We start from the raw sequence: 27,005 nt of genomic DNA, 5'->3' as shown, positions 1-27,005 counted from the left end.
ATGACATGCTCCTCAGATATTGATGATTGTGAAGGTGACCCTTGTCATAATGGTGCTACCTGCATGGATGAAGTGAATTCTTTCAAATGTGCTTGCCTACCCGGATATGAAGGAGATCTTTGCCAAACAGGTTAGAACTGACACTCTCCCCCTCTCTTCGTGTTCCTCCATAAAAAAAAAAAAACAATTTGATCTAAACTATCAAGTGGAATGCAATTATGCCATAAGCGGAAAAGAGAACTGTTTAAATTTGGAAGAAAGAAAGGATAACGAAGATAAATGATTCAATCATTGTATATATGGAAAGCATCTATACGAAAGTTCGAGCAATGTGATCAAGGAATCTTTAAAAGTTATTCCAATTTCTTTGACAGATAATTTTGCCTGATAATGATGCTGCTGATGATAATGAATATAATGATGGTGGTGATGATGATGATGTGATGGCGGTGTTGATGAGGAGGGTGGAGGCGATTTTGATAATGATGGCGATGAAATTGTGATGTTTCAATTAGTGTACTATCAAATAACGCAAATGAAATTTGACTTTCTAATTTGTCATCTTGATTTTGAAAAGAGGTCAACGAATGCTACGACGACCCGTGTGACAATGGAACCTGCGTTGATCTGATAGGCAACTTCAGCTGCGATTGTATCGAGGGATTTTCAGGACGTCTTTGCGAGATTGGTATGTTATCGAGGAAGCATAAGCCTAAATACAAAACTTAAGTTTGAATTATAAAATCAAGAAAATCCTACAGATGAGCAGCTTTGCTTAAAAATGCTATGTTTTTATAGACTATTATAAATCTCTTTCAAAAATGGTATAAAACTTACAATACTATTATACGTTTTCTATCCAAAGAGATCAACGAATGCTACGATGCGCCTTGTTATAACGGTACCTGCATTGATCTGATTGGCAACTTTAGCTGTAATTGTTTCGACGGATTTACGGGATCTCATTGCGAAATTGGTAAGTTAGAGAAGTTTATTGTATCAATTTGAATATACATATCATATATACTGTATATACCAAGGGATATTTGTTCTGTGTTTACTTTGGCATCCGTTAGATAGGCTGATATAATTGTCTATATCCTACAAGGATATACTGGATCTTTTTTATATATATATATCAAGTATCTATTAAGATAAATCATAAAAAATCACAATGTTTCCAAAAGATTTTCGAGATTAAAACAACATCAAAAACATACAAGAAATGAAAAGGCAGATTAATAATAATAAAAAGATAACTTTTCAGTGAAGGGACTCCGAGACGAGATGGGAAAGAGACCAACTTTCGAGCAATGGAAATAATAAAAAAAAATCCACAACCAGACCATAATAAGGGCATAGATAATAGGAGTAGGAAAGGACAAGCAGCTGAGGGACCCCCCCCCTTTCTCTCTCACTCACTCTCTCCCTCTTCCTTCTCTTGCACACACACACACACACACACACATTATACTGGATCTTATTGCAATTTGATGAGTTTTTATGTCCATAAATGAGATGAGTTCAAGTGTCATTATGTGAAAGTTGAAGTAAATTTCAGGGTTTAAAATTTGAAAAAAAAAGGTCCATATTATTTATTTGGCTATACATTAAACGTTTGAAATCGCATGATCTGTTTTTATACAGACATTAATGAATGTCTTTACGAACCATGTTATAATGGAACCTGCGTTGATCTGATTGGCAACTCTAGCTGCGATTGTTACGAAGGATACACTGGATCTTATTGCGATATCGGTAAGAAGTAAATTTCATAGATTGATATTTCAAAACAAGGTTGGGGTGCCGTGGTAAAGTGATCTAAGACGCTTGTTTGGAGATTTGAGTCTCGGGGTTCGATTCCCGGCACAGCATTTACGCCCTTGAGCAAGGCATTTTATCCACATTGCTGTTTTATCGTACATCAAATAAGTGAAAATGTATGCATTTTGAATTCTAAAGTGTGGACCTGTTAAAAAAATATAAACAACATGGATTTTGAAGTCCATAAATAAATTAAAAGGGCCTTGATATTATGTGAATTTTGAAGTAAATGCCAGGGTTTAACATTAAAACAAAGTCTAGATTATTTATATTTTGGTACCTGTTTAACTTGTGAAATCACATAATTCGTTGTATATACAGATATAGAGATTAACGGATGCCTTGACCAACCTTGTTATAATGGAACCTGCATTGATTAATTTTTTCTTTATTTTGTATTTTTTTTTTGGGGGGGGGGTTCAAATACTTCATTCATTCCACACTCTATAGAAATAGAAGAATGCTACAATGTACCTTGTTATACTGAAATATGTATTGATCTGACTGGCAACTTTAGCTTTTGATGATTGTTTAATACGAGTAAAACACTGGATCTTATTGCGATATTAGTAAGCTATAAAGTCCATAAATAAATCCATTGGTCATTATGTGAAAAATTAAGTACATTTAAGAACTTAACATTTGGAAACCAAAGTATGTAGATTTCAGTATCCATTACTGTAATGTATGAAACTACATAAATTATTATATACAGAGATTAACGAATGCCTTGATTGAGCCATGTAATAATGGAACCTGCTTTGATCTGATCGGAAACATCAGCTGCATTTGTTACGAGGGATTTACTGGATCTTAATGCGATATCATTGAGTTGTGACATCCATAAACATGATAAATTAATTCAAGTGTCATTTTAAAGGGAAAAATAAAGTACATTTGAGGACTTACCATTTGGAGACAGAGCCGAACTTTTATAGACTTCGGTATCCATTTAATGTAGAAGACTACATAAATTGTTAAATACATAGATTAACAAATGTCTTGACGAACCTTTCAAAGTTTAACATTTCAAAAGAAAGTCTAAATCTTTTAGATATGGGTATCAATTTAACATGTACAATAACGTATTTTTTTCTTATATACAGAGATTGACGAATGTCTTGATGAACCTTGTAATAATGGAACCTGCATTGATCTGATTGGCATCTTTAGCTGCGATTGTTACGAGGGATATACAGGATCTTATTGTGATGTCGGTGAGTAGTGACGTCCATATAAAATGAATTCAAGAGTCGTTAGATGAAAGTTGAAGTGTATGTTAAGTTTATATGAAAATTTCATAGATTAACATTTCAAAACAAAGTCTAATTTCTGTAGTTTTGGGTATCAATTTAACATGTACGATAACGTATTTTTGTCTTATATACAGAGATTGACGAATGTCTTGATGAACCTTGTAATAATGGAACCTGCATTGATCTGATTGGCAACTTTAGATGTGACTGTTACGAGGGATATACTGGATCATATTGCGATATCGGTGAGTTGTGACGTCCATCAATGAATTTGTTTGTCATTATATGAACAACTAGGTATATTTAGGACTTAACATTTGGAAACATAGTCTACATTTTGTAGATTTCGGTATCCATTTAAAATGTGACACTACATAATTTATTATATACAGAGATTGACGAATGCCTTGAGGAACCTTGTAATAATGGATCGTGCAATGATCTGATTGGCAACTTTAGCTGCGATTGTTACGAGGGATATACAGGATCCTATTGTGATTTTGGTGAGTTGTGACCTCCATAAATGAATTCAGGAGCCGTTAGATGAAAGTTGAAGTGTATGTTCAGTTTACATGAAAATTTCATGGATAACGTTTCAAAACAAAGTCTAATTTATGTAGATTCGGGTATCAATTTGACATGTACGATAACGTATTTTTGTCTTATATACAGAGATTGACGAATGCCTTTACGAACCTTGTCATAATGGAACCTGCATTGATCTGATTGGCAACTTCAGCTGCGATTGTTACGAGGGATATACAGGATCTTATTGTGATATCGGTGAGTTGTGATGTCCATAAATGAATTCAATTGACATAATATGAAAAATTAAGTACATTTGACTACTACGCATTTAGAAACAGAGTCCAAATTTGGTAGATTTGTGTATCCGGTTCAGGTGTAAAGTCTTATATTGTTTCTTTTTTCTTATATACAGAGATTGACGAATGTCTTGATGAACCTTGTCATAATGGAACCTGCATTGATCTGATTGGCAACTTTAGATGTGACTGTTACAAGGGATATACTGGATCATATTGCGATATCGGTGAGTTGTGACGTCCATAAATGAATTCAAGAGTCGTTAGATGAAAGTTGAAGTGTATGTTCAGTTTACATGAAAATTTCAGAGATAAACATTTCAAAACAAAGTCTAATTTCTGTAGTTTTGGGTATCAATTTAACATGTACGATAACGTATTTTTGTCTTATATACAGAGATTGACGAATGCCTTTACGAACCTTGTCATAATGGAACCTGCATTGATCTGATCGGTAACTTTAGCTGCGATTGTTACGAGGGATATACAGGATCTTATTGTGATGTTGGTGAGTTGTGACGTCCATAAATGAATTTAAGAGTCGTTAGATGAAAGTTGAAGTGTATGTTCAGTTTACATGAAAATTTCAGAGATAAACATTTCAAAACAAAGTCTAATTTCTGTAGTTTTGGGTATCAATTTAACATGTACGATAACGTATTTTTGTCTTATATACAGAGATTGACGAATGCCTTTACGAACCTTGTCATAATGGAACCTGCATTGATCTGATTGGCAACTTTAGCTGCGATTGTTACGAGGGATATACAGGATCTTATTGTGACGTCGGTGAGTTGTGACGTTAATAAATGAATTCAAGGGTCGATAGATGATAGTTGAAGTGTATGTTCAGTTTTTATGAACATTTCATAGATTAACACTTCAAAAAAAGATCTAATTTCTGTAGATTTGGGTATCAATTAGAAATGTACTATAACGTATTTTTGACGAATGCCTTGACGAACCTTGTAATAATGGATCGTGCAATGATCTCATCGGCAACTTCAGCTGTGATTGTTACGAGGGATATACAGGATCCTACTGTGATGTCGGTGAGTTGTGACGTCCATAAAGGAATTCAAGAGTCGTTAGATTAAAGTTGAAGAGTATGTTCAGTTTATATGAAAAAATCATAGATTAACATTTCAAAACAAAGTCTAATTTCTGTAGATTTGGGTATCAATTAAAAATATACTATAACGTATTTTCGTCTTCTATACAGAGATTGACGAATGCCTTGACGAACCTTGTAATAATGGATCGTGCAATGATCTCATCGGCAACTTCAGTTGCGATTGTTACGAGGGATATACAGGATCCTATTGTGATGTCGGTGAGTTGTGACGTCCATAAATGAATTCAAGAGTTGTTATATGAAAGTTGAAGTGTATGTTCAGTTTATATGAAAAAATCATAGATTAACATTTCAAAACAAAGTCTAATTTGTTTAGATTTGGGAATCAATTGAAAATGTACTATAAAGTATTTTTGTCTTTTATACAGAGATTGACGAATGCCTTGACGAACCATGTAATAATGGATCGTGCAATGATCTGATCGGCAACTTCAGCTGCGATTGTTACGAGGGATATACAGGATCCTACTGTGATGTCGGTGAGTTGTGACGTCCATAAATGAATTCTAGAGTCGTTAGCTTAAAGTTGAAGAGTATGTTTAGTTTATATGAACATTTCATAGATTAACACTTCAAAAAAAGATCTAATTTCTGTAGATTTGGGTATCAATTAGAAATGTACTATAACGTATTTTTGACGAATGCCTTGACGAACCTTGTGATAATGGATCGTGCAATGATCTCATCGGCAACTTCAGTTGCGATTGTTACGAGGGATATACAGGATCCTATTGTGATGTCGGTGAGTTGTGACGTCCATAAATGAATTCAAGAGTTGTTATATGAAAGTTGAAGTGTATGTTCAGTTTATATGAAAAAATCATAGATTAACATTTCAAAACAAAGTCTAATTTGTTTAGATTTGGGAATCAATTGAAAATGTACTATAAAGTATTTTTGTCTTTTATACAGAGATTGACGAATGCCTTGACGAACCATGTAATAATGGATCGTGCAATGATCTGATCGGCAACTTCAGCTGCGATTGTTACGAGGGATATACAGGATCCTACTGTGATGTCGGTGAGTTGTGACGTCCATAAATGAATTCTAGAGTCGTTAGCTTAAAGTTGAAGAGTATGTTCAGTTTATATGAACATTTCATAGATTAACACTTCAAAAAAAGATATAATTTCTGTAGATTTGGGTATCAATTAGAAATGTACTATAACGTATTTTTGACGAATGCCTTGACGAACCTTGTAATAATGGATCGTGCAATGATCTGATCGGGAACTTCAGCTGCGATTGTTACGAGGGATATACAGGATCCTACTGTGATGTCGGTGAGTTGTGACGTCCATAAAGGAATTCAAGAGTCGTTAGATTAAAGTTGAAGAGTATGTTCAGTTTATATGAAAAAATCATAGATTAACATTTCAAAACAAAGTCTAATTTCTGTAGATTTGGGTATCAATTAAAAATATACTATAACGTATTTTCGTCTTCTATACAGAGATTGACGAATGCCTTGACGAACCTTGTAATAATGGATCGTGCAATGATCTCATCGGCAACTTCAGTTGCGATTGTTACGAGGGATATACAGGATCCTATTGTGATGTCGGTGAGTTGTGACGTCCATAAATGAATTCAAGAGTTGTTATATGAAAGTTGAAGTGTATGTTCAGTTTATATGAAAAAATCATAGATTAACATTTCAAAACAAAGTCTAATTTGTTTAGATTTGGGAATCAATTGAAAATGTACTATAAAGTATTTTTGTCTTTTATACAGAGATTGACGAATGCCTTGACGAACCATGTAATAATGGATCGTGCAATGATCTGATCGGCAACTTTAGCTGCGATTGTTACGAGGGATATACAGGATCCTACTGTGATGTCGGTGAGTTGTGACGTCCATAAATGAATTCTAGAGTCGTTAGCTTAAAGTTGAAGAGTATGTTCAGTTTATATGAACATTTCATAGATTAACATTTCAAAAAAAGATCTAATTTCTGTAGATTTGGGTATCAATTAGAAATGTACTATAACGTATTTTTGACGAATGCCTTGACGAACCTTGTGATAATGGATCGTGCAATGATCTCATCGGCAACTTCAGTTGCGATTGTTACGAGGGATATACAGGATCCTATTGTGATGTCGGTGAGTTGTGACGTCCATAAATGAATTCAAGAGTTGTTATATGAAAGTTGAAGTGTATGTTCAGTTTATATGAAAAAATCATAGATTAACATTTCAAAACAAAGTCTAATTTGTTTAGATTTGGGAATCAATTGAAAATGTACTATAAAGTATTTTTGTCTTTTATACAGAGATTGACGAATGCCTTGACGAACCATGTAATAATGGATCGTGCAATGATCTGATCGGCAACTTCAGCTGCGATTGTTACGAGGGATATACAGGATCCTACTGTGATGTCGGTGAGTTGTGACGTCCATAAATGAATTCTAGAGTCGTTAGCTTAAAGTTGAAGAGTATGTTCAGTTTATATGAAAAAATCATAGATTAACATTTCAAAACAAAGTCTAATTTCTGTAGATTTGGGTATCAATTAAAAATGTACTATTACGTATTTTTGACGAATGCCTTGACGAACCTTGCAATAATGGATCGTGCAATGATCTGATCGGCAACTTCAGCTGCGATTGTTACGAGGGATATACAGGATCCTATTGTGATGTCGGTGAGTTGTGACGTCCATAAAGGAATTCAAGAGTCGTTATATGAAAGTTGAAGCGTACGTTCAGTTTATATGAACATTGCATAGATTAACATTTCAAAACAAAGTCTAATTTCTTTAGATTTGGGTATCAATTCAAAATATACTATAACGTATTTTTGTCTTCTATACAGAGATTGACGAATGCCTTGACGAACCTTGTAATAATGGATCGTGCAATGATCTCATCGGCAACTTCAGCTGTGATTGTTACGAGGGATATACAGGATCTTATTGTGATGTCGGTGAGTTGTGACGTCCATAAATTAATTCAAGGGTCATTATGTGATAAATTAAGTACATTAGAGAGCTTAACATATGGAAACAGAGTAAAAATTTTTTTTTCTGTATCCAGTTAACGTATTAATTCATATATAGATTTAAGCTTATATATATACAGTGCGTCCCAGAAAAAACGAAACCGAGATTAAGCGACGATTTATCATAACTTAATCACAAATACAATAGACAAATGACCTACCAATGTAAAGCTTATAATCTCCTCTGTCATCTGATATTACTTAGATTATTCCTTATTCACGCATGAGTGAGCAAAAACAATTTGAAGAAAGGATACCAAAAAATCATTTGGCGGGGGGTATCTGAATTTCAAAAAGAAAATCACATGCCTAAAAAGTTCAATATCTGCTCTTTTATTTGATACCTTAATCACAAAAAATGGTCAAGAGATAAAAAAGTTATGTTCCTTCGAAACAATGCTTGTATTTCCATAATTTCATTAAATAAACGTATTTTCACCCGTTTCCCACAGAAGCTATCGCATGGCTAAAAAAAGACTTAATGCATGGCTGATCGTCAACAAAACGGTGTGTCGAGTGAGTTTGAACGCTAGCCTGTAAAACCTCTTCATCTTATGAAATTATTTAAATTCAGGCCTTATTTCAAATGACCAGAACTTTGTTTTTTCTTGACCATTTTCTGTAATTGAGGTATCAAATAAAAGAGCAGATATTGAACTTTTTAGGCATGTGATTTTCTTTTTGAAATTCAGATACCCCCGCCAAATGATTTTTTGGTATCCCCTCTTCAAATTGTTTTTGCTCACTCATGCGTGAATAAGGAATAATCTAAGTAATATTCTAAGCTTTACAATGATAGGTCATTTGTCTATTGTATTTGTGATTAAGTTATGATAAATCATCGATAAATCTCGGTTTCGTTTTTTGTGGGACGCACTGTATATATATTTATACAGAGATTAACGAATGCCCTTACGAACCTTATTAGTAAGTTTTGACGTACATAAATGAATTCAAGGGTCATTTTGTGAAAGTTGAAGTACATTTCAGGACTAAATATTTGGGAACAGAGTACAAATTTTGTAGATATCGGGATCCATGTATCGTGTGAAATTACATAACTTGTTGTCTACAAAAATTAATGAATGCCTTTACAAACCTTGTAACAATGGAACCTGCATTGATTTTGATCGGCAATTTCAGCTGCGATTGTTACGAGGAATATACAGGATTTTTTTGCGATATCGGTAGGTTTTGATCCCATAAATAAATTCAAGGATCATTACGTGAAAGTTGAAGTAAATTTCATGGCTAAACATTTCAGTTTCACTTCAATTCATTCATTTGACATATACATTGGATATATTGGATGTTATTCCGATATCGATAAAAAGTAAATTTCATTTATTAATATTTCAAAACAAAGTCCACATTTTGGAGGTTTTGGTGCAATCACATACTGTTTTATCTACTGAGATTAAACTGTGCTTGATCTTCATGTAATGAAACCTGTATTGGTCAGCAGGTTATCAACTTCAGTTGTGATTTGTAAGCTATGACGTCCGAAAAATGAATTAATCTAAAAGCGAACAGGTATTTTTATTATAGCATTTAAAGGGGGTAGATGCCCTCCCTGCCCGAAAATCTTTTTAAACTTACATTTTTTACCGAAAATTTTCACAAAATTCACCAAAAGTATGCAACAATTCCTTCAATTTCACTTGACAAAATGCAAAAACGCACCAATTACAAGCTCGGTTGCTTCGCTCCCTCACTTTCGAGTTTTTTTTTTTAAGTTGACGCGTGCTGCCCCCCCCCCCCCAGCGAAAAATTTCTGCGTAAGGCCATGAAAGTTCTTATTCTCTTATCATAATAGATGTCGATGAATGTGCCAGCTCCCCTTGTCACAATGGTGGAGTTTGTACGGATCATGTGAACGGATTTACTTGCGACTGTTCTATGGGATTCACGGGTACCTACTGTCAGACTAGTTAATACGGTATACACTGACGCATTCATTCACGTGGTCGATCTCAGTTCATCAAACCATCACAGGAGGGAGTCGTTCGATATATTTATTCGTGTTTACCGAGATGAATCATAATTAACATTTAAAGAGGAGTTTCCTTTTTGCTAACTCCATCAGCTAAACAGAATTCGATAATACATTTGTATATACATGTATCATGCATTAATATGCAATCATGTAATATATCCCATCGTGCAATATATCCACTCCTAATCCCTACGGCTCAATGTAAGGATGAAAATACTTAATTTCTAATTGTCTAGAATATTAACCTTCTAAATTGAATGCAACAAAGGGACCCCCAGACACATAAGCAGAAAATTATATTAAACTACTCAAACAAAAAAATCAAGTTATTTTCTTGCATAGTTTTCAATGTTTCATAAAACAGTTAATTAAGCTTAGGCTAAAGTAGTAGCCAATTAGTTCTTTTTTTTTAACAACTCCAAGAACGGAAAATATTATTAAATTCCATGGAATGTGCGAGAATGTCATCATAATATTGTAACCATTTAAGATAAGATAAGATAAGATAAGATATTTATTCGTCTTTCTTTCTGCACATACATTTTATCTTACAAGTATGATTTCACATTCTACAAATGAACAAAATCAATTAACCATAAATCATTGTTACAGTAGAAAAAAAAGAAACATAGCAAATAACTAAACGTATTGAGAGAAAGACAAGGAGAACCCCTGAAAAAGCAAGGCTTGTAAGGCTAGGGTCTCCTTTGTTTCAAGTACATGACTGAATAGTATTCAGTGTTGACATGTAATATCTTTAAAAATACAAAAGAAAAAAAAATGCAACAATAAAACAAAAAAGACAAACTAAAACTAATCAATGACAAAAAACACACTAATAGAATACATTGCTTGAATGTACAGTTATGAAGTCTAATAAACTAACAACAATATGATATAATTAAGTGATATATGATGGAAGAGGAAATAAGTATGGATAACATGGCATGAAAAAAAGAGGACGATCGTATGTATAAATAATAATAGTAAAGTAAAAAACAAAACATGACAAAGGTAAAAGAAACACAAGAAAAGAATACAAAAGGAAAAAAACGTGGGCTGACCCTCTGCAGAAGAATCCAGTTAGACAAGATACAAGATAAATATATATTGATATATCATAACATTCTCCAGTCTTATATACAGTTTTATAGGCTCCAAAATTAAAAATAACATAGTATATAAAAGCATATCTTAACCTATAGAGCAACTCACAAATAACAATTAAGAAGATAACCTTTAAGTACACGCTGAAAAGTATAAATGCTTACCGATTTTTTTATATTTGAATTGAGAGAGTTCCAAAACCTGGGTCCTGTATTTACAACTGTCCTAAAAGCAGAACTTGTATGTAACTTGGGTAAGTGGAATGCAGAAGCATTTCGTGTATAATAGTTATGTATGTCACTATTTTTCATGAACATTGTGACCAGAGCTGGTGGCATGATGCCTGCATTGTATGCATACATTAGAGTACCAAGTTGAAAATCAAAGATATCTTGTAATTTTAGAATTCTATGCTCATAAAAAAGTGGGGTAGTATGCGAGCGATAGTTAACATTACAAACAATTCTTAAAACTCTTTTCTGAATCAAGTACACCCTTTCTAGATTGGTTTTAAGAGAATTACCCCATGCAAGAACACCGTAATTGAGATACGGGAGAATTAGTGTTGAATACATCATACAAAGAATATCAGTAGAGAAAAAGGATTTCAATTTGTATATTACACCACTATTTTTTGATAATGTCTTACATAGATGATTTATAAAAGGAGTTAAGTGTTATCCATAACGATATTACCATCTATATATGAAAAGAGAATATTTGAGATTTCATAGAATATGACTTAAAATTATTAATGAATTCAGGATGTCAACTGTTCACTTGTCTGCACACACCACTAGGCTAATATTGTTATAACATAATTGTAGGCCTTTTACCAAGAAACTAACACTGACAGCGGAGGACAAAATAATAAACTCTATTTAAAATGACAAGAGAATCGACAATATTTTCAAGAGTGTTCTTTTATTTTGTTATTTTGATATCTACTCACATTGGTTTAGAGTGAAGGTAAAACCTATAGTTTAATTTTTGTTTAGCTTTGTTACTTGAAAATGGTATATTACGTATGCATTGAGTATGTTGAAAAAGCCTCTTACAGTCTATATCAAGAGTATTTTCAAATCGTGAAATACCTTGGCTATCATTTGAAAATGATAACCAATGTTCATGTGACAGGTCTGGAGTCATAAATTCCTGATTTTTGTTGTAAAAAACAAACAAACAAACAAACTTGATCAACGGATGCGAATAGTATAATCATGTGAGCTATACATTAGGTAAAAAAGCTAGTCCAAAATGTCTTAAAGTTCAATATAATCTTATGGCAATTATTTTAAATGGTTACAATCTAAGCCCATGCTTCCGAATTTTTCTGAATTTTTGAACAGCCGATTTATTTTCTTCCCTGTTATGAAAATAAACTCAACTTTCAGAGAATTTGAATTTATGAACCTATACATTGACATAGTTTCATATTAACTTTTAAACCAAAATGTACTCGCAGTGTTATTTTAACCATCGGATTTTCTTTGTTCGATTACTGTAAGTATTGCTATTATCATCATCATTATTAATATTATGTTATCATCATTATTATTATTGTTGCTGTTGTTATCATTGTTATCTTGAATTGTATTTCATTGCTGCTTTTGTTATCATTCCTGGTAATATTATTTTCATAAAAATCATCGTCTTTATATAATCATAACAATAAAGCTCTCTCTCTCTTCTGCATCATAATGAATACTCGTTTCGCGTTTTCTGTTTCGTTATCAATATAATAAAGCCATATGCTGGTCCGGGGACAATAACATATAAATCCAGTCGTAAAAGACATCTTAATACTAAGTAATGGTGAGTGAAAATTGATCCGTGACACTGAAAGCTTAGTGATCCTCGTGCTAAAACGGCAAAACTTTTTTTCTTTTTAGCGACCAAACGTCGTGGGGAAGAGTAAGAAATAACTGAAGAATAAGAAAGGTGATAACCCAAATATCAGTTCTTGACCGTTTTACACACGCTCGGCGATAATTTGATTGTGTCCATTAGCCTCCACTATTTCTTAAAGGCCAGACAAAAAATAAAAAGATGCTGGAAAAGAAGTCTAAAGACTTTATGTGATACATTCTGTGATATTTAATACGAGTTGACAGTTATTAGGAATTACTGACTACGCCAAACTTTGACTTACAGAAGCTCATTAATTTTGTTTAATAATATAATTTGTGGAAGAGTATTTGAACTTTGCAACCGGACAGTGTTTTGAGAATGGACTTTCCAGAGACTTCACTGACAAACTGCTCTCAGCCAGCCAAAGTCTCGTAACACAAACGTTAACGATCAATTGTACGCTTGATTTCTACGATTGATAGTACAATGTAGTCAATGGAATCAATCGTATATAGAAAATTATTCTACGATCATTGCTATAAGCTTTGTGTTACGGGCCACAGACCCAAGCATGCAGGAGGTTTGTCCCATAAAGTATACCAATGGTAGCTATTTGCTTACTGTCAGTTGTTGGTGTTCAACGATTTCAACATCACGAAGTTACAAAACCCTTTAGAAGTTCATGCAGCATTCGAAAAAAAAAATATATAAAACTTGCAAGAATTGAGTAAAAAAATCCTACAAGTTTACATTTTATTTCCTTTCAAAGGCAAATTCAAAATCTTTTATCGCAGTTTTCACCATGTCGACAGGCAATTGTGGAAAATATCTGACAAAGGCGGCCAATACCTCATCACGTGACCGGAAGCGAGTAACCTGCACCCGATGCTCTTCGTCCTTGAGCAGAAGTTTTGAATCCTTGATGCACGTAAGACGACCATTTGGGTAGGTCAAACAACGCAAGCTGGTTAGATAGCAGTTTTCCGGATCAGCAACCGTGAAGATATCCGTCATCGAATTGTTGAAATGGGAAATTGTAACCGGGTGGTCGACGTAGATGAAAATAAACGAAATCCAACCATCACAGATGTATTCTGGCTTCACATGGTAAGCTTGAGCTGGATTTGTTTCAACGCTTAGCTGGAGGGTTAGCACCTTGGTTCCTTGACGGACGAATCGATATCGCATGTAGGAGTCGAAGTATACAGGCGATTCCTGCTCGAAATCAAGAGGAATCAGTTGAAGAGTCGGATAACCTAATCCAACATCGAAGAAATGTTTTGAACCGTTCCCAGTAAGGCTATCAATAATAATCACAACGTGTTGGTCTTTGTAGTGCATGTAGTCACCCGAGACGAGAAAAGCATCGAAATCGAGAGCGCGAAGCAACATCCAGCAGAATATATTGAGTTGATAGCAAAGGCCTCCAACTTTGGAAGTTATATCTCTCTTGATATCCGATGCCGTTGGTAATATCCGATTATCCGGGTGCGTTGCGATGCCTTTGACAGTCTGGTATGGGATGTGATGTCCCATGGCCGTGATCAACTCATCGAGGAAAATGGGTTTGTCCGATTGGAGCTTGGAGACTGCGGACTCTATCATCAAGACATCTCTCAAGAAACTTAGAGCTTCCTCCCTCGTCATTGTGTAGTCGCCCGGTATGTCCATTTTTGGTGTGCATGTAGGAAACTGTCTAAGGTTGCCAAAGTTTTGTAATTCTGGTGGGAAGACTGATTGGAGAAAAGAAAATGATGCCATCATTCAAAACAAGAAAACCATCAAATTAATTCAAATGATCAATATCTATTATACCAGGACTATAATCATCGAAAAATACGCAGAGTATCTGGTTAAGTATATTGATTAAATAAAAAGGGAACTCACTGAAAAGCATCCCTTGTCTATGTGAGTCCCCTGAAATGAATAACTGAGTAAAATTTATCAAATACAAATATAAATTAACATTGTTCAATATAGAATAATTGAAAAATACTAATTGGGTCAAACTTCGTATGTTTATGCACTATATACAAATCAACACAATCATTACAAAATAATCATACACATGGTATACTATTAATACTTTCAATGGTATTACTAATTCCATTAAAAGATACTGATTTTGCTTTCAGGGATTATACTCAACTTCAAGGTTTTTATTGAAGAAAATTTTGGAAATGCAACTCTGTCTTCAAACTCTCAATTCTCCATCCTTTCCTTAGCAGGACGTGGTCTTATGATAATTCCCCAATCTGTATGTATCCAGTACAACAAGGGAGCTCCTTGTGTATTGGGACGTGAAATTTAAGCATCAGAGCTTGACAGTAGAGGGACATACCAGATTAGTTTTTTATCGCGGGGCAAGATGACTTAATGTGACGCCCCCCATAAGAATGGTTTTATTGGGTTAAACAACTTGGCCCTCTGTTGCTGTTTTTCGAGGTTTCCATGCGTCTTGTCAGTTTGTGAGTGGAAAAGACTGTTTTCCAAATATCACGAATTATTTTTGTAGACGGAAACAGCATCTCAAATAATGAGTACTTTAAATTGATGAAAACACAGAGCATTTGACCATTCTGTAACCTCTTTGGATCTTATTTGGTATAGATTGCTAGATCGGGCAAACCGTTATGAACTCAGATACAGAAAGTTTACCAAATAAAACGTGTCGAAATATATTTCCCAGTGCTGTTGGTATCATCAATTTAATCAGGAAATACTGAATACTGTCCATTATATTTCCATATCATGTAAATAAATCAAATTAGACGGGTCAATATACGACCAAAAATAGCCTTACCCGGAACAAATTGCAACAAATGATTTTTCAACGGTATTTTGTACTATTTGACCTCAGGAATAACGTACTAAAAATCTACCAAAATCCGCATCCGGGAAAGTGGTTATTTTACAAGATGGCGTCCAAGATGGCCGCCATTCACTGAAAATGGATACAACTGACACATTATCCACCCTAGAATACTATTTCGGTTCATATTCCACGGTCTGGGGGTACAAAACTTGATTAAGGCTAGAATGCATTGTAAGCCCTCCAGTGTACCAGGCAAATCCAAGATGGCGCCCAAAATGGCTGCCGTAGACTGAAAATCCACAATTCATCTAAAGTTGTTTTTTATTCAATGGTTTTAAGGGTGAAATAGTACATGTATATTGAAACAAGTTACAAGGACAGCCAGTGGTCTGGTGTGTCAAAAAATCCAAGATGGCTTCCAAAAATGGAGTTTAAAATGGCTGTTGATAATTAAAATGGATATAGTTCATTTCATATCCGCCTTGGAAATAATGATTTTGGTGTCTAGACCATGATTTCAATGGTCAAATAAGATATTGGGATAAGTTACAAGGACAGTCGGTGGTCTAGTATGTTAAAAAATCCAAGATGGCTTCCAAAAATGGAGTCGAAAATTGCTGTTGCTACTTACAAAAAACCGACATAGTTTGCTCAATGTCCAGAAATATGATTTTTGTGTCTATACCATGGTTAAATGGGTCAAATAATACATTGGGACAAGTTACAAGGGAAGTTAGTGGTCTGGTATGTGCAAAAATCCTCGATGGATTCTAAAAATTGATTCTGAAATGGCTGCTAATACTTAAAGCGGACAAAGCTCATTTCATTTTGGCCTGGGATATGTGATTTTGATGTCTAAACCACTGGTTTCAAGGGTCAAATAATATATTAGGATAAGTTACAAGGACAGTCAATGGTATGGTATGTCCAAAAATCGAAGATGGCGTCCAAAAATTGGTATTAAAAATATGCTGCTGATACTTAAAGCGGACAAAGCTCCTTTCATATCGGCCTGGAAATGTGATTTTGGTGTCTAAACCACTAGTTTCAAGGATCAATTAATACATTAGGGCAAGTTACAAGGACAGTCAGTGGCCTGGTCGGTCAAAAAATCTAAGTTGGCTTCCAAAAATTGATTCTAAATTGACTGCTGCTACTTAAAGCGGACATAACTTATTTCATATCGGCATGGGAGATGCGATTTTGGTGTCTAAACCACTAGTTTAAGGGCCAAAATAATACATTAGGACAGGTTTTAAGGCCAGTCAGTGGTCTGGTATGACCAAAAATCCAATATGGCTTCCAAAACTTGATTCTTAAATGGCTGTTGATACTTACAAGTGGCATAGCTCATTTTAAATCCGCTGTGAGATATGATTTCGGTGTCTAAACTATGGTTTCAAGGGTCAAATTATATATTAGGACAAGACAATGGCAGTCAGTGGTCTAGTATGTCAAAAATTACAAGATGGCTTCCAAAAATGGAGTAAAAATATGTCTGATGTAACTTATAAAAGGACATAGTTTGTTCAATATCTGTCTGGGGAATATGAGTTTGGTGTTAAAAGCATGGTTTAAAAGGGTCAAGTAATACACTAGGGTAAGTTACAAGACCAGTCAGTTGTCTGTATGTTAACAAATCCAAGATTACTTCAAAAAATGGGGTGTAAATTGACTGTTGCTACTTAAAAGTATGCATAGTTTATTATAAATACACCTTGGAGGTATGATTTTGCTGTCTATACTAGAGTTTACAGGGTCAAGCAATACATTGGGTTAAGTTGAAAGGACAGTCAGGTGTCAGGTATGTCCAAAATCAAAATGGCTTTAAAAATGGGGGTCTTAAATGACTGCTGTTTCTTAAAAGTGGATGTAGAACATTATAAATACACCTTGGGGATATAATTTTGGTGTCTGCACTAGGGTTTCAAGGGCCAAACAATACTTTGGGACTGGTTACCATGATATGCAGCTATCCATTTTGCCTTAAAATCCAAGTTGGCTTTAAAAATGGGTTCTAAAGTGAATACTGTTACATAAAATATCTACCTGTTAGAAATAATCGTGGTGCCTACACTTAAATGCATGGGGACAAGTTATCATATTGTTTCATGAGTTGAACAGCACCCATTTTGATGAAATTTTAGAATCCATCTTGGATTATTTGACAAAATGGAGTACTAACCATCCTATTTACTTGTCCGAATGTATTATTTGACTCTTCATACAACAATTTGGACACCAACATTATTTCTTGCAGATGAATATTGTAGAACTCTGACCACTATTGAATGATATGAGTCGTTTTAGATTCCTTTAAAAAAAAACCTCTTGTGTTTTAGGCGAACTGGACAACTGCATATCAATATAACCAGTCCAAACGTATCATTTTAACCATGAAACCATAGTGTGGACACCGAAATCATATCTCCTAGGTGGATTCTAAATGAACTATGTCCATTTTTAAAGTAACAGCAGTCATTTTAGACTCCGATTTTTGGAAGCTTTCTTAGATTTTCGACATACTGGACCACTGACTGTCCTTGTAACTAATTTTCTGCCTTTTGAAACCATGATATAGGCAACAAAATCATATGCCCTTGACGAATAAAACATGAACTATGTCCATTTTTAAATACCATCGCGGCCAATTGATACTATTTTTAAGCCACCGTGGACTTTTGGACATACTTAACCACCAATCGTCCTTGTAATTTATCCCAATTTATTATTTGACCAATTTAACCATGGTATATAGGCACAAACAATCATATTACCGGATATTGAACAAACTATGTTGGGTTTTTTTTTTAAGTAGCAACAGCATTTTTTACTCCATTATTGGAAGCCATCTTGGATTTTTGAACATACCGGACCACTGACTGTCCTTGTAACTTGTCCCAATGTATTTTTTGACCATTGAAACCATGGTCTAGACACCAAAATCATATCTCTCAGGTGGATGTGATATGAGCTATGTCCATTTTGAGGATTAACAGCCATTTTAAACTCAATTTTTGGAAGCCATCTTGAATTTTTGGACACACCAGACCACTGGCTGTCCTTGTAACTTGTCCCGACGTACTACTTCATCATTAAAACAATCGGATGGAAACCAAATTAAAGCCACTTAAGTAAATAATAGATGAATTGTGGATTTTTTAGACTACGGCAGCCATTTTGGGCGCCATCTTGGATTTTCCTGGTACCCTGGAGTGCTAATATTCACTCTAACTTGTATAAATAAATTCTTTTACCCATTGGACCATGGAATATGAACCCAAATAGGATTCTAGGGTGGATAATGAGTTATATCAATTTTTAGTGAATGGCGGCCATCTTGGACGCCATCTTGAAAATAACCACTTTCCCGGATGCGGATTTTGGTAGATTTTTAGTATGTTATTCCTGAGGTCAAGTAGTACAAAATACCGTTGAAAAATAATTTGTTGCAATTTGTTCCGGGTCAAACCATATATTGACCCGTCTAAATGTTTTCGACTTTCGAACCTGTTCGGTTACACTACATTTGCTCATGCGACAATATTGCTCCGGGGTTAATTTCGTCTAAGATGTAGTGTTAGCATAGTTAGGGTTATAGGGTTGGAATATAGTTTAAGTTAGGGTTAGGGTAAACCCCAGGCCAGGTTTGAAGTTAGTCATTCGAAGTGTGTGTGGAATTTAGAGTGGAGCGATTGTCGCTGGAGCAAATGCCATGAAACTAAACGTTCACATTTCTAGGCCCACGAGTAGAAGCCAGCTAATTTGAAAGTTTTGAAAGCAAAATACTCAGCCGGCAACCAGTGAAAATCCACAAAACTTGCATTGTTGTGGCACAAAGCAAATCGATTGGCATCCGATTTCGCTTCGGATTAGGGTCTTTGATAAATTGCCTCCAAGAAGCTTTTTATGAGGCGCCGAATGTACCAATATTATATAGAACAATTATTTGTTATATAATCATTATTTATTAAATAATAACTATTATTTATATATAATTTACATTTTATTTGTAAATAACTACTATTATATAAAATATCATTTCTAATTATTTATATATAATTCCAAGTAATACTTCATTATTTGTAAATAATAATAGTTCGACATTCCATTATTTATAAATAATGATTATTTGTTTTTCATTATTTATAAATAATGATTATTTGTTTTTCATTATTTATAAATAATGATTATTTGTTTTTCATTATTTATAAATAATGATAATTGGTTTTTCATTATTTATAAATAATGATTATTTGTTTTTCATTATTTACAAATAATGATTATTTGTTTTTCATTATTTATAAATAATGATTATTTGTTTTTCATTATTTATAAATAATGATTATTTGTTTTTCATTATTTATAAATAATGATAATTGGTTTTTCATTATTTATAAATAATGATTATTTGTTTTTCATTATTTACAAATAATGATTATTTGTTTTTCATTATTTATAAATAATGATTATTTGTTTTTCATTATTTATAAATAATTTGTTGAGTTTTCTATTATTTATAAATAATGATTATTTGTTAAATAATGAAAACGTCTACTTCATTATTTATAAATAATTTTTTCGAGTGCACCATTATTCTCATTATTTATAAATAATCATTATTTAATGTTCGAGTTTTCCATTATTTATAAATAAAGATTATTTGTTAAATAATGAAATATCTACTTCATTATTTATAAATAATAATTTTGTTTCAATATCCCATTAATCATTATTTATAAACAATTTTTACAGTTTGCCATTATATACAAATAATCATTATTTATATACAAATAACCATTATTTATTAAATAATGCCATTATTTATTAAATAATGCCATTATTTATTAAATAATGCCATTATTTATTAAATAATGGAAAACTCGCTATAACATGCAAATGTGGGACCGCCCATGATATGATCATGATGCGATTTCCTTTTTCGTGATTTTTCTTCACAAATTTTTGTCCATTTCCTCTTCATAATGACATTTCTTGAAGCAATTTTCTAGGGATATGGTCTGATTGTAATATTCTTCATTTTCTATATAACTTCGTCTTCGTAGAAATATCAAAAAGTGTAATTTTATACGATTTTTCCTACAGTTCACAATCCCCATAGGCGCGCGTGTACGGTAGGGACAACCGGTGAATCGACGGAGTGCTCTTCATCGAAATACTACGTTGGTTGGTCCCCGGAAGTGGCGGGCGGAATTTAGCCCGAATCCTCGATGGAAGTCGATCAAGTGCATATGAGCTGAGAGAGTGAAATATCAGTGTACTTGTACAGGCCGGAGCATGACGCGCGTAAACTTTCTCAAAAAAATCTTGAAAGCGAGACAGCCACGTACGGGACCAAGCCAAAATGACAAGCTTAGTCGCTTCGCTGTCTCGCTTTCAACTTAATTGAGAACATTTACGCGCGTCTGCCCCCACCCCCCGAAAAAAATTTTGTGAACGGCCATGCTCAAAAGAGCATATGGCACATTGATTTATATGTACTTTTCATTTTCATTATTTTTATCACATTATCATCATGGCCTTACACAGAATTTTTACCGGGGGGGGGGGGAGCAGCTAGGACACGCGTAAAGTTTCTCAAAAAAATCTTGAAAGCGAGACAGCGACGCGACCAAGCTCAAATGACAAGCTTGGTCGCTTCGCTTTTTCAAGATTTTTATGAGAAAGTTTACGCGCGTCATGCTCCGGCCCCGGCCCCCCTGGAAAAAATTATGCGTAAGGCCATGTTGATAATGAGATAAAAATAATGAAAATGAAAGTATACATAAATCAATGTGCCAGGCTCTTTAGAGCATGGCCGTATACAGAATTTCTTTCGGAGGAGGGGGGGGGGGGATATATCGAAGCAGACGCGTAAACGTTCTCAAGTTGAAAGCGACACAGCGAAGCGACCAAGCTTGTCATTTGGGCACTTTTGGAGTTTTAAAAGTGAAATACGAAGGCTTTCGTGCACACTTTTGGTGAATTTTGTGATAATTTTCAATAGAAAAATAAGTTTTTTAAAATTTAGGGGTCATCATGCCCCCGTATTGTCGTTGCGAGCATTTTGGGGCCAGGGTGAAATCGCCCCAAACGCCTCAAACAGACACTCCAAAATGTATTTGAAGTGCATTATTAGAACTGAAACTTATCTCTACACCAGGAAAAATTAACTTAACAAAAAAAGCAACAAGAAATATTTATAAAAAGTAGAAGGGCCTGTACAAGTACACTGATATTTCACTCTCTCAGCTCATATGCACTTGATCGACTTCCATCGAGGATTCGGGCTAAATTCCGCCCGCCACTTCCGGGGACCAACCAACGTAGTATTTCGATGAAGAGCACTCCGTCGATTCACCGGTTGTCCCTACCGTACACGCGCGCCTATGGGGATTGTGAACTGTAGGAAAAATCGTATAAAATTACACTTTTTGATATTTCTACGAAGACGAAGTTATATAGAAAATGAAGAATATTACAATCAGACCATATCCCTAGAAAATTGCTTCAAGAAATGTCATTATGAAGAGGAAATGGACAAAAATTTGTGAAGAAAAATCACGAAAAAGGAAATCGCATCATGAATATTCATATCATGGGCGGTCCCACATTTGCATGTTATAGCGAGTTTTCCATTATTTAATAAATAATGGCATTATTTAATAAATAATGGCATTATTTAATAAATAATGGCATTATTTAATAAATAATGGTTATTTGTATATAAATAATGATTATTTGTATATAATGGCAAACTGTAAAAATTGTTTATAAATAATGATTAATGGGATATTGAAACAAAATTATTATTTATAAATAATGAAGTAGATATTTCATTATTTAACAAATAATCTTTATTTATAAATAATGGAAAACTCGAACATTAAATAATGATTATTTATAAATAATGAGAATAATGGTGCACTCGAAAAAATTATTTATAAATAATGAAGTAGACGTTTTCATTATTTAACAAATAATCATTATTTATAAATAATAGAAAACTCAACAAATTATTTATAAATAATGAAAAACAAATAATCATTATTTATAAATAATGAAAAACAAATAATCATTATTTGTAAATAATGAAAAACAAATAATCATTATTTATAAATAATGAAAAACCAATTATCATTATTTATAAATAATGAAAAACAAATAATCATTATTTATAAATAATGAAAAACAAATAATCATTATTTATAAATAATGAAAAACAAATAATCATTATTTATAAATAATGGAATGTCGAACTATTATTATTTACAAATAATGAAGTATTACTTGGAATTATATATAAATAATTAGAAATGATATTTTATATAATAGTAGTTATTTACAAATAAAATGTAAATTATATATAAATAATAGTTATTATTTAATAAATAATGATTATATAACAAATAATTGTTCTATATAATATTGGTACATTCGGCGCCTCATAGCTTTTCCATTACGTCTTACCCCCGTTTGAAAACGGACCGCAGATCAGATGGCAAACTGCGGTATTTCACCCCATTTTGCATTTGAAAATCTAAAATATCATTTCCAAGCCCTGGGGGTCGTTTCATAAAGCTGTTCGTAAGTTAAGAGCGACTTTAACAACGACTGGTGATCATCGCCAATGGTTTGTACCATTTACCGCAAGACATGATCACCATGCAGTCGCTCTTAACTCACGAACAGCTTTATGAAACACCTGCCTGATCAACCCCGCTTGGCCAGGTAATCCCCACAGGCCAGATTATGAGCGTTGAGCCAAGGACGAAATGATAAACAACAGCTGTGTATTACGTAAGTCTTCTCTGCCTGTAGAAGGACCTTCGGAATTAAATTATTGTATTCGATATTTAATCATGTTTTCAAAGGCATATTGTATTCAGAAATTCAATGCTAGACCATTTTCAATTTCGAACGAAGAAAATCAACCTCGAAATAAGGAAAGTAAGTGAATAAAAAATGGCGACATGTTTTCTCGGACCGCACTCGGGCTGTTGTGTTATCTTCGGACCGAGGTCAAGAAACAGGTGTTTTGATAATTACATTGCATGCCTGTGGCAGTATGGTTTTCGTATTCGGAGAAGAGAATTCATTGAGAAAAAATGGGGTATAGTGTCATCAAATGGAGGTATTTCGTCATGCCAGGTTACCAGGTACTGATTTGCATAGCAGTTACAAAGAAATCACTCATCTGAGGCATCAGTCGCGTCAGCATAGTAAAAGTGAGTTTAGCTATAAAATTCTTATCCCTATTCGTCAACCTATACGTTATTTTATGCGTGATGTAGAGGTAAACTGAGGATTTTGCCTTTCATAATTTTTTGGTAAATGTAAATTTTAGTATTAACAGTAAAGGGCTTGTTGGCAGAGCATTACAAACACATTTTCTGTTGGATAATTTGCCAGTGCAATATTAGAGCATGTTGTACAATGCGCAAAAATCACCAAAATTTTCCAGATGCTTATGCACAAAATTTGCTGCGCAAAATCTTGTTATATTGATCATCAACGGTTGTTATAATTATATTCAATGATGTATTGTCGTGTTGGGATCGGTAATTATAAGAAGGGAAGCGTATTGAAGAAACTTTTGAGAAAGTTATACAGTTCAAAGTCACAAAGTATTTAATTATCAATATTCAGCTACAGTTCGAAGTACTTGAAGATTCAGATATAATAGGAGACGATGAATATAAAATAATTTCGAAGTATAAGATTAAGATTCGGAGTGAAGTTAAAATGATATTCGATGGACGTCTAAGTCTTGAAGTCAGTCAGTCTCTATATGCCCGGTTGACACTTGCACGCATTGTGGTGCCCGCATTGCCCCGCATTGATGCGTGCCAGTGCGGGACACTTTATGGCACGACTTGGCTATATCAGTTCACGCAATGTCCCGACACGTTCACGACATGTTTGCGCATTGTTTGCGCATAGTTCGCGCATAGTTCACGCAGTGTTCACGCACTGTCCCGACGTGCTTTCAGCAAATATTCTCGACACCCTATTTCTGTGACGTATCTAGCGCAAATTTAAATATTCAACGTTCTGGTGTTGACACCCTCTACGTTCGTTGATTAGAACGACTCACATTGATCACGTGGTCTGTACTCACAATTTTGCGCATGTCATTCGCGAACTATGCTTGACCTATGCGCAAAGTATGCGCGACCCTGTCGTGAACTAGTCGCGAACTGCGTGCCACTACCCCGGGGGTGGGGTACCCACTGTTTTTACGCCACGCACTGGCACGCATTGGCACGACTTGTTTGCGCATAGTTTGCGCACAGTTCACGCACTGCTGCAATGCGGGAAGTGCGTGGCAAAATTTTCAACATGTTGAAATTTTTTTTTCGCTCTTCACGCATTGCTGCGCATTGCCGCTCATCGTCCCGCCCCTTCCCGCAAGTGTCGACGCATTGGCACGCATGACGCAATATCAGTGCGTGAACTATGCGGGAACCGAAAATCGTGAAAGTGTCAACTAGGCACATGCCTAGTATTCTACAGTATATTATCTTCTGTATATTGCATCTCTAATAATCAAGAAGTCTTATTTATATCATGAGTTTTGGGGTGTGACAATTTAAGATGGGAGTGATCTAAACTTGATCTGATTGGTCTACAGGTAACTGGCTATCAAACTTTCTCTGGTATAATGGGTGTGGTGATGCTCTGTGCAAGTGACTGGGGCTGGGAGTGTGAGTCATACTTCTTCCATGAAGTTAGCTGACGTCACTGAGGGTTGGTCTTTTTATGGTCAAGGTTTAGGAGTTAAATGGCCTTGGGGGTTGGGGATTCTTAGATGACATTGGGGGAGTTTGTAAACAAGTGAAGGTGAATGACTGAAAGGATAACAGGAAGATAAATATATACTACATAACATTATCTTCATGGAATATCAGTTACCTACTCGCTTGGGGCAGCATTACACTTATCTGCGATTCTTGCAATTTTGGCCCTAATTAACTCGTGGGATATTTATGGTATCCCATCAGGGTCATCTAATTATGATATGAATATTCAATAATCTTTAAAACTGTGCGAATGAGTAGGAATGAAACTCAAAGAAATAATCACTTCATATGTCCATCACATTTTCCGAATACACGATTGCTTACAAGACTAGTATATAGGCCTACGCACAAGAAATGCATGTTTATGAGTTACGAGAATCTACTGCGACACACGTAAAAACATTGATAAGTAATTGCAGAATCTTTCAAAACCTGACACAAAGTGTAGGTTGTGAATGCACAATAATAATTATATAAATGACTTACTTCAAGAACAAGTGTGGTTTTCCAGCTGAGCAATTTAGGTTGTTGCAAGCCCGGATTGAAGCATCTATTTGGAATAAGCCAGTTCGTAGTTCCATTCTGCACATGATCAGAAGATTCTGCGCATGATCAGAGAAAGGTCATTTGTACTAAAGTGGCATGGTGGTTTAAAATTTAATGAGATAAGCACCAACTTTGGTGTCTTGATTATTCATATATTATTTTCAATTGTGTTTTTCATTTGCATCCACAAAGAACAAAAATGCGTCCACGACTGGTATTTCACTGCAGTTTGCCAAGTACATTGTACAACATGCTATAATATGCATTCAAAGTAGAAATGCAACAAATACCTTCATGGAGTCTTCAATGTTGTGCTATTCTAGTCACCTGGTATAATTCAATTTCTTCATCCTGCTATGTAAGGCATGCATATGTTATATCCTGCTTTGAAATCTGCCTATCATAATGAAATAAATGAAAGGTCATTTGACCAAAATTGTCCCTGATGTAACTACGAACTGGTCTATATGGAAGTCCCTCAATTGCAGATTACGTAATAATGGCGCAGCTTGACAGTATGCACAACATGAGGTGATATTGTGTTGGGATCGGTCTGCACATGTAGGCCTATATATAATTATGGTGAACATGGTGAATAGCACTCATGGAGGTGCCGTGGCTGAGTGGTCTAATGTCGTTTTCAGTAGCTCATGATTCTTTTTTTTTTTGTCTACAGGCTTGCATTAAAATAGTCTGCACCACGAGCGTTCATACTACTTAACAGAGCGGTGCTAATTTTACGATCACCCTTTCAAATAGATCGGGCACATAATGGATGGAGCTGGTCTGGATCAGTGAGTTGCCGAAAGCGGTATCTGACGCCCGGGTAAACACATG

The 27,005-nt window shown here is 34.5% G+C and overlaps 2 protein-coding genes and 1 long non-coding RNA gene across 4 annotated transcripts; 2 read left to right on the top strand and 1 right to left on the bottom strand.

Annotated features, from left to right (window-relative positions):
- Positions 1-10,524, top strand: LOC129282150 (fibropellin-1-like). Its single transcript, XM_064113484.1, has 14 exons — positions 1-130; positions 578-688; positions 1,648-1,758; positions 2,931-3,041; positions 3,215-3,325; positions 3,753-3,863; positions 4,021-4,131; positions 5,408-5,518; positions 5,952-6,062; positions 6,496-6,606; positions 6,777-6,887; positions 7,321-7,431; positions 7,865-7,975; positions 9,867-10,524. The coding sequence occupies exons 1-14, from the start codon at positions 1-3 to the stop codon at positions 9,983-9,985; spliced, it is 1,581 nt and encodes a 526-aa protein (XP_063969554.1). The 3' UTR covers positions 9,986-10,524.
- Positions 4,244-5,231, top strand: LOC135157499 (uncharacterized). The gene is made up of 3 exons (XR_010296495.1): positions 4,244-4,412; positions 4,583-4,693; positions 5,127-5,231. It is a non-coding gene; the product is annotated as an uncharacterized LOC135157499 (long non-coding RNA).
- On the bottom strand, positions 10,133-26,724 carry LOC129281342 (uncharacterized). 2 transcript variants are annotated; one of them, XM_064113294.1, is made up of 3 exons: positions 26,459-26,724; positions 26,109-26,224; positions 10,133-14,737 (listed from the first exon to the last, which is right to left on the bottom strand). In XM_064113294.1, the coding sequence occupies exon 3, from the start codon at positions 14,673-14,675 to the stop codon at positions 13,758-13,760; it is 918 nt and encodes a 305-aa protein (XP_063969364.1). In that variant the 5' UTR covers positions 14,676-14,737; positions 26,109-26,224; positions 26,459-26,724; the 3' UTR covers positions 10,133-13,757. The 2 variants fall into 2 exon arrangements, with proteins under 2 accessions (XP_063969364.1, XP_054773256.2); XM_054917281.2 differs by having other exon boundaries at positions 26,109-26,718.
- Positions 26,725-27,005: the final 281 nt, after the last annotated feature.

This window comes from Lytechinus pictus, chromosome 18 (genome assembly GCF_037042905.1).
Source record: "Lytechinus pictus isolate F3 Inbred chromosome 18, Lp3.0, whole genome shotgun sequence".
Classification (NCBI taxonomy): domain Eukaryota; kingdom Metazoa; phylum Echinodermata; class Echinoidea; order Temnopleuroida; family Toxopneustidae; genus Lytechinus; species Lytechinus pictus.
Note: the sequence above shows the minus strand (reverse complement) of the source record. Positions and strands in the feature narration are given on the sequence as shown.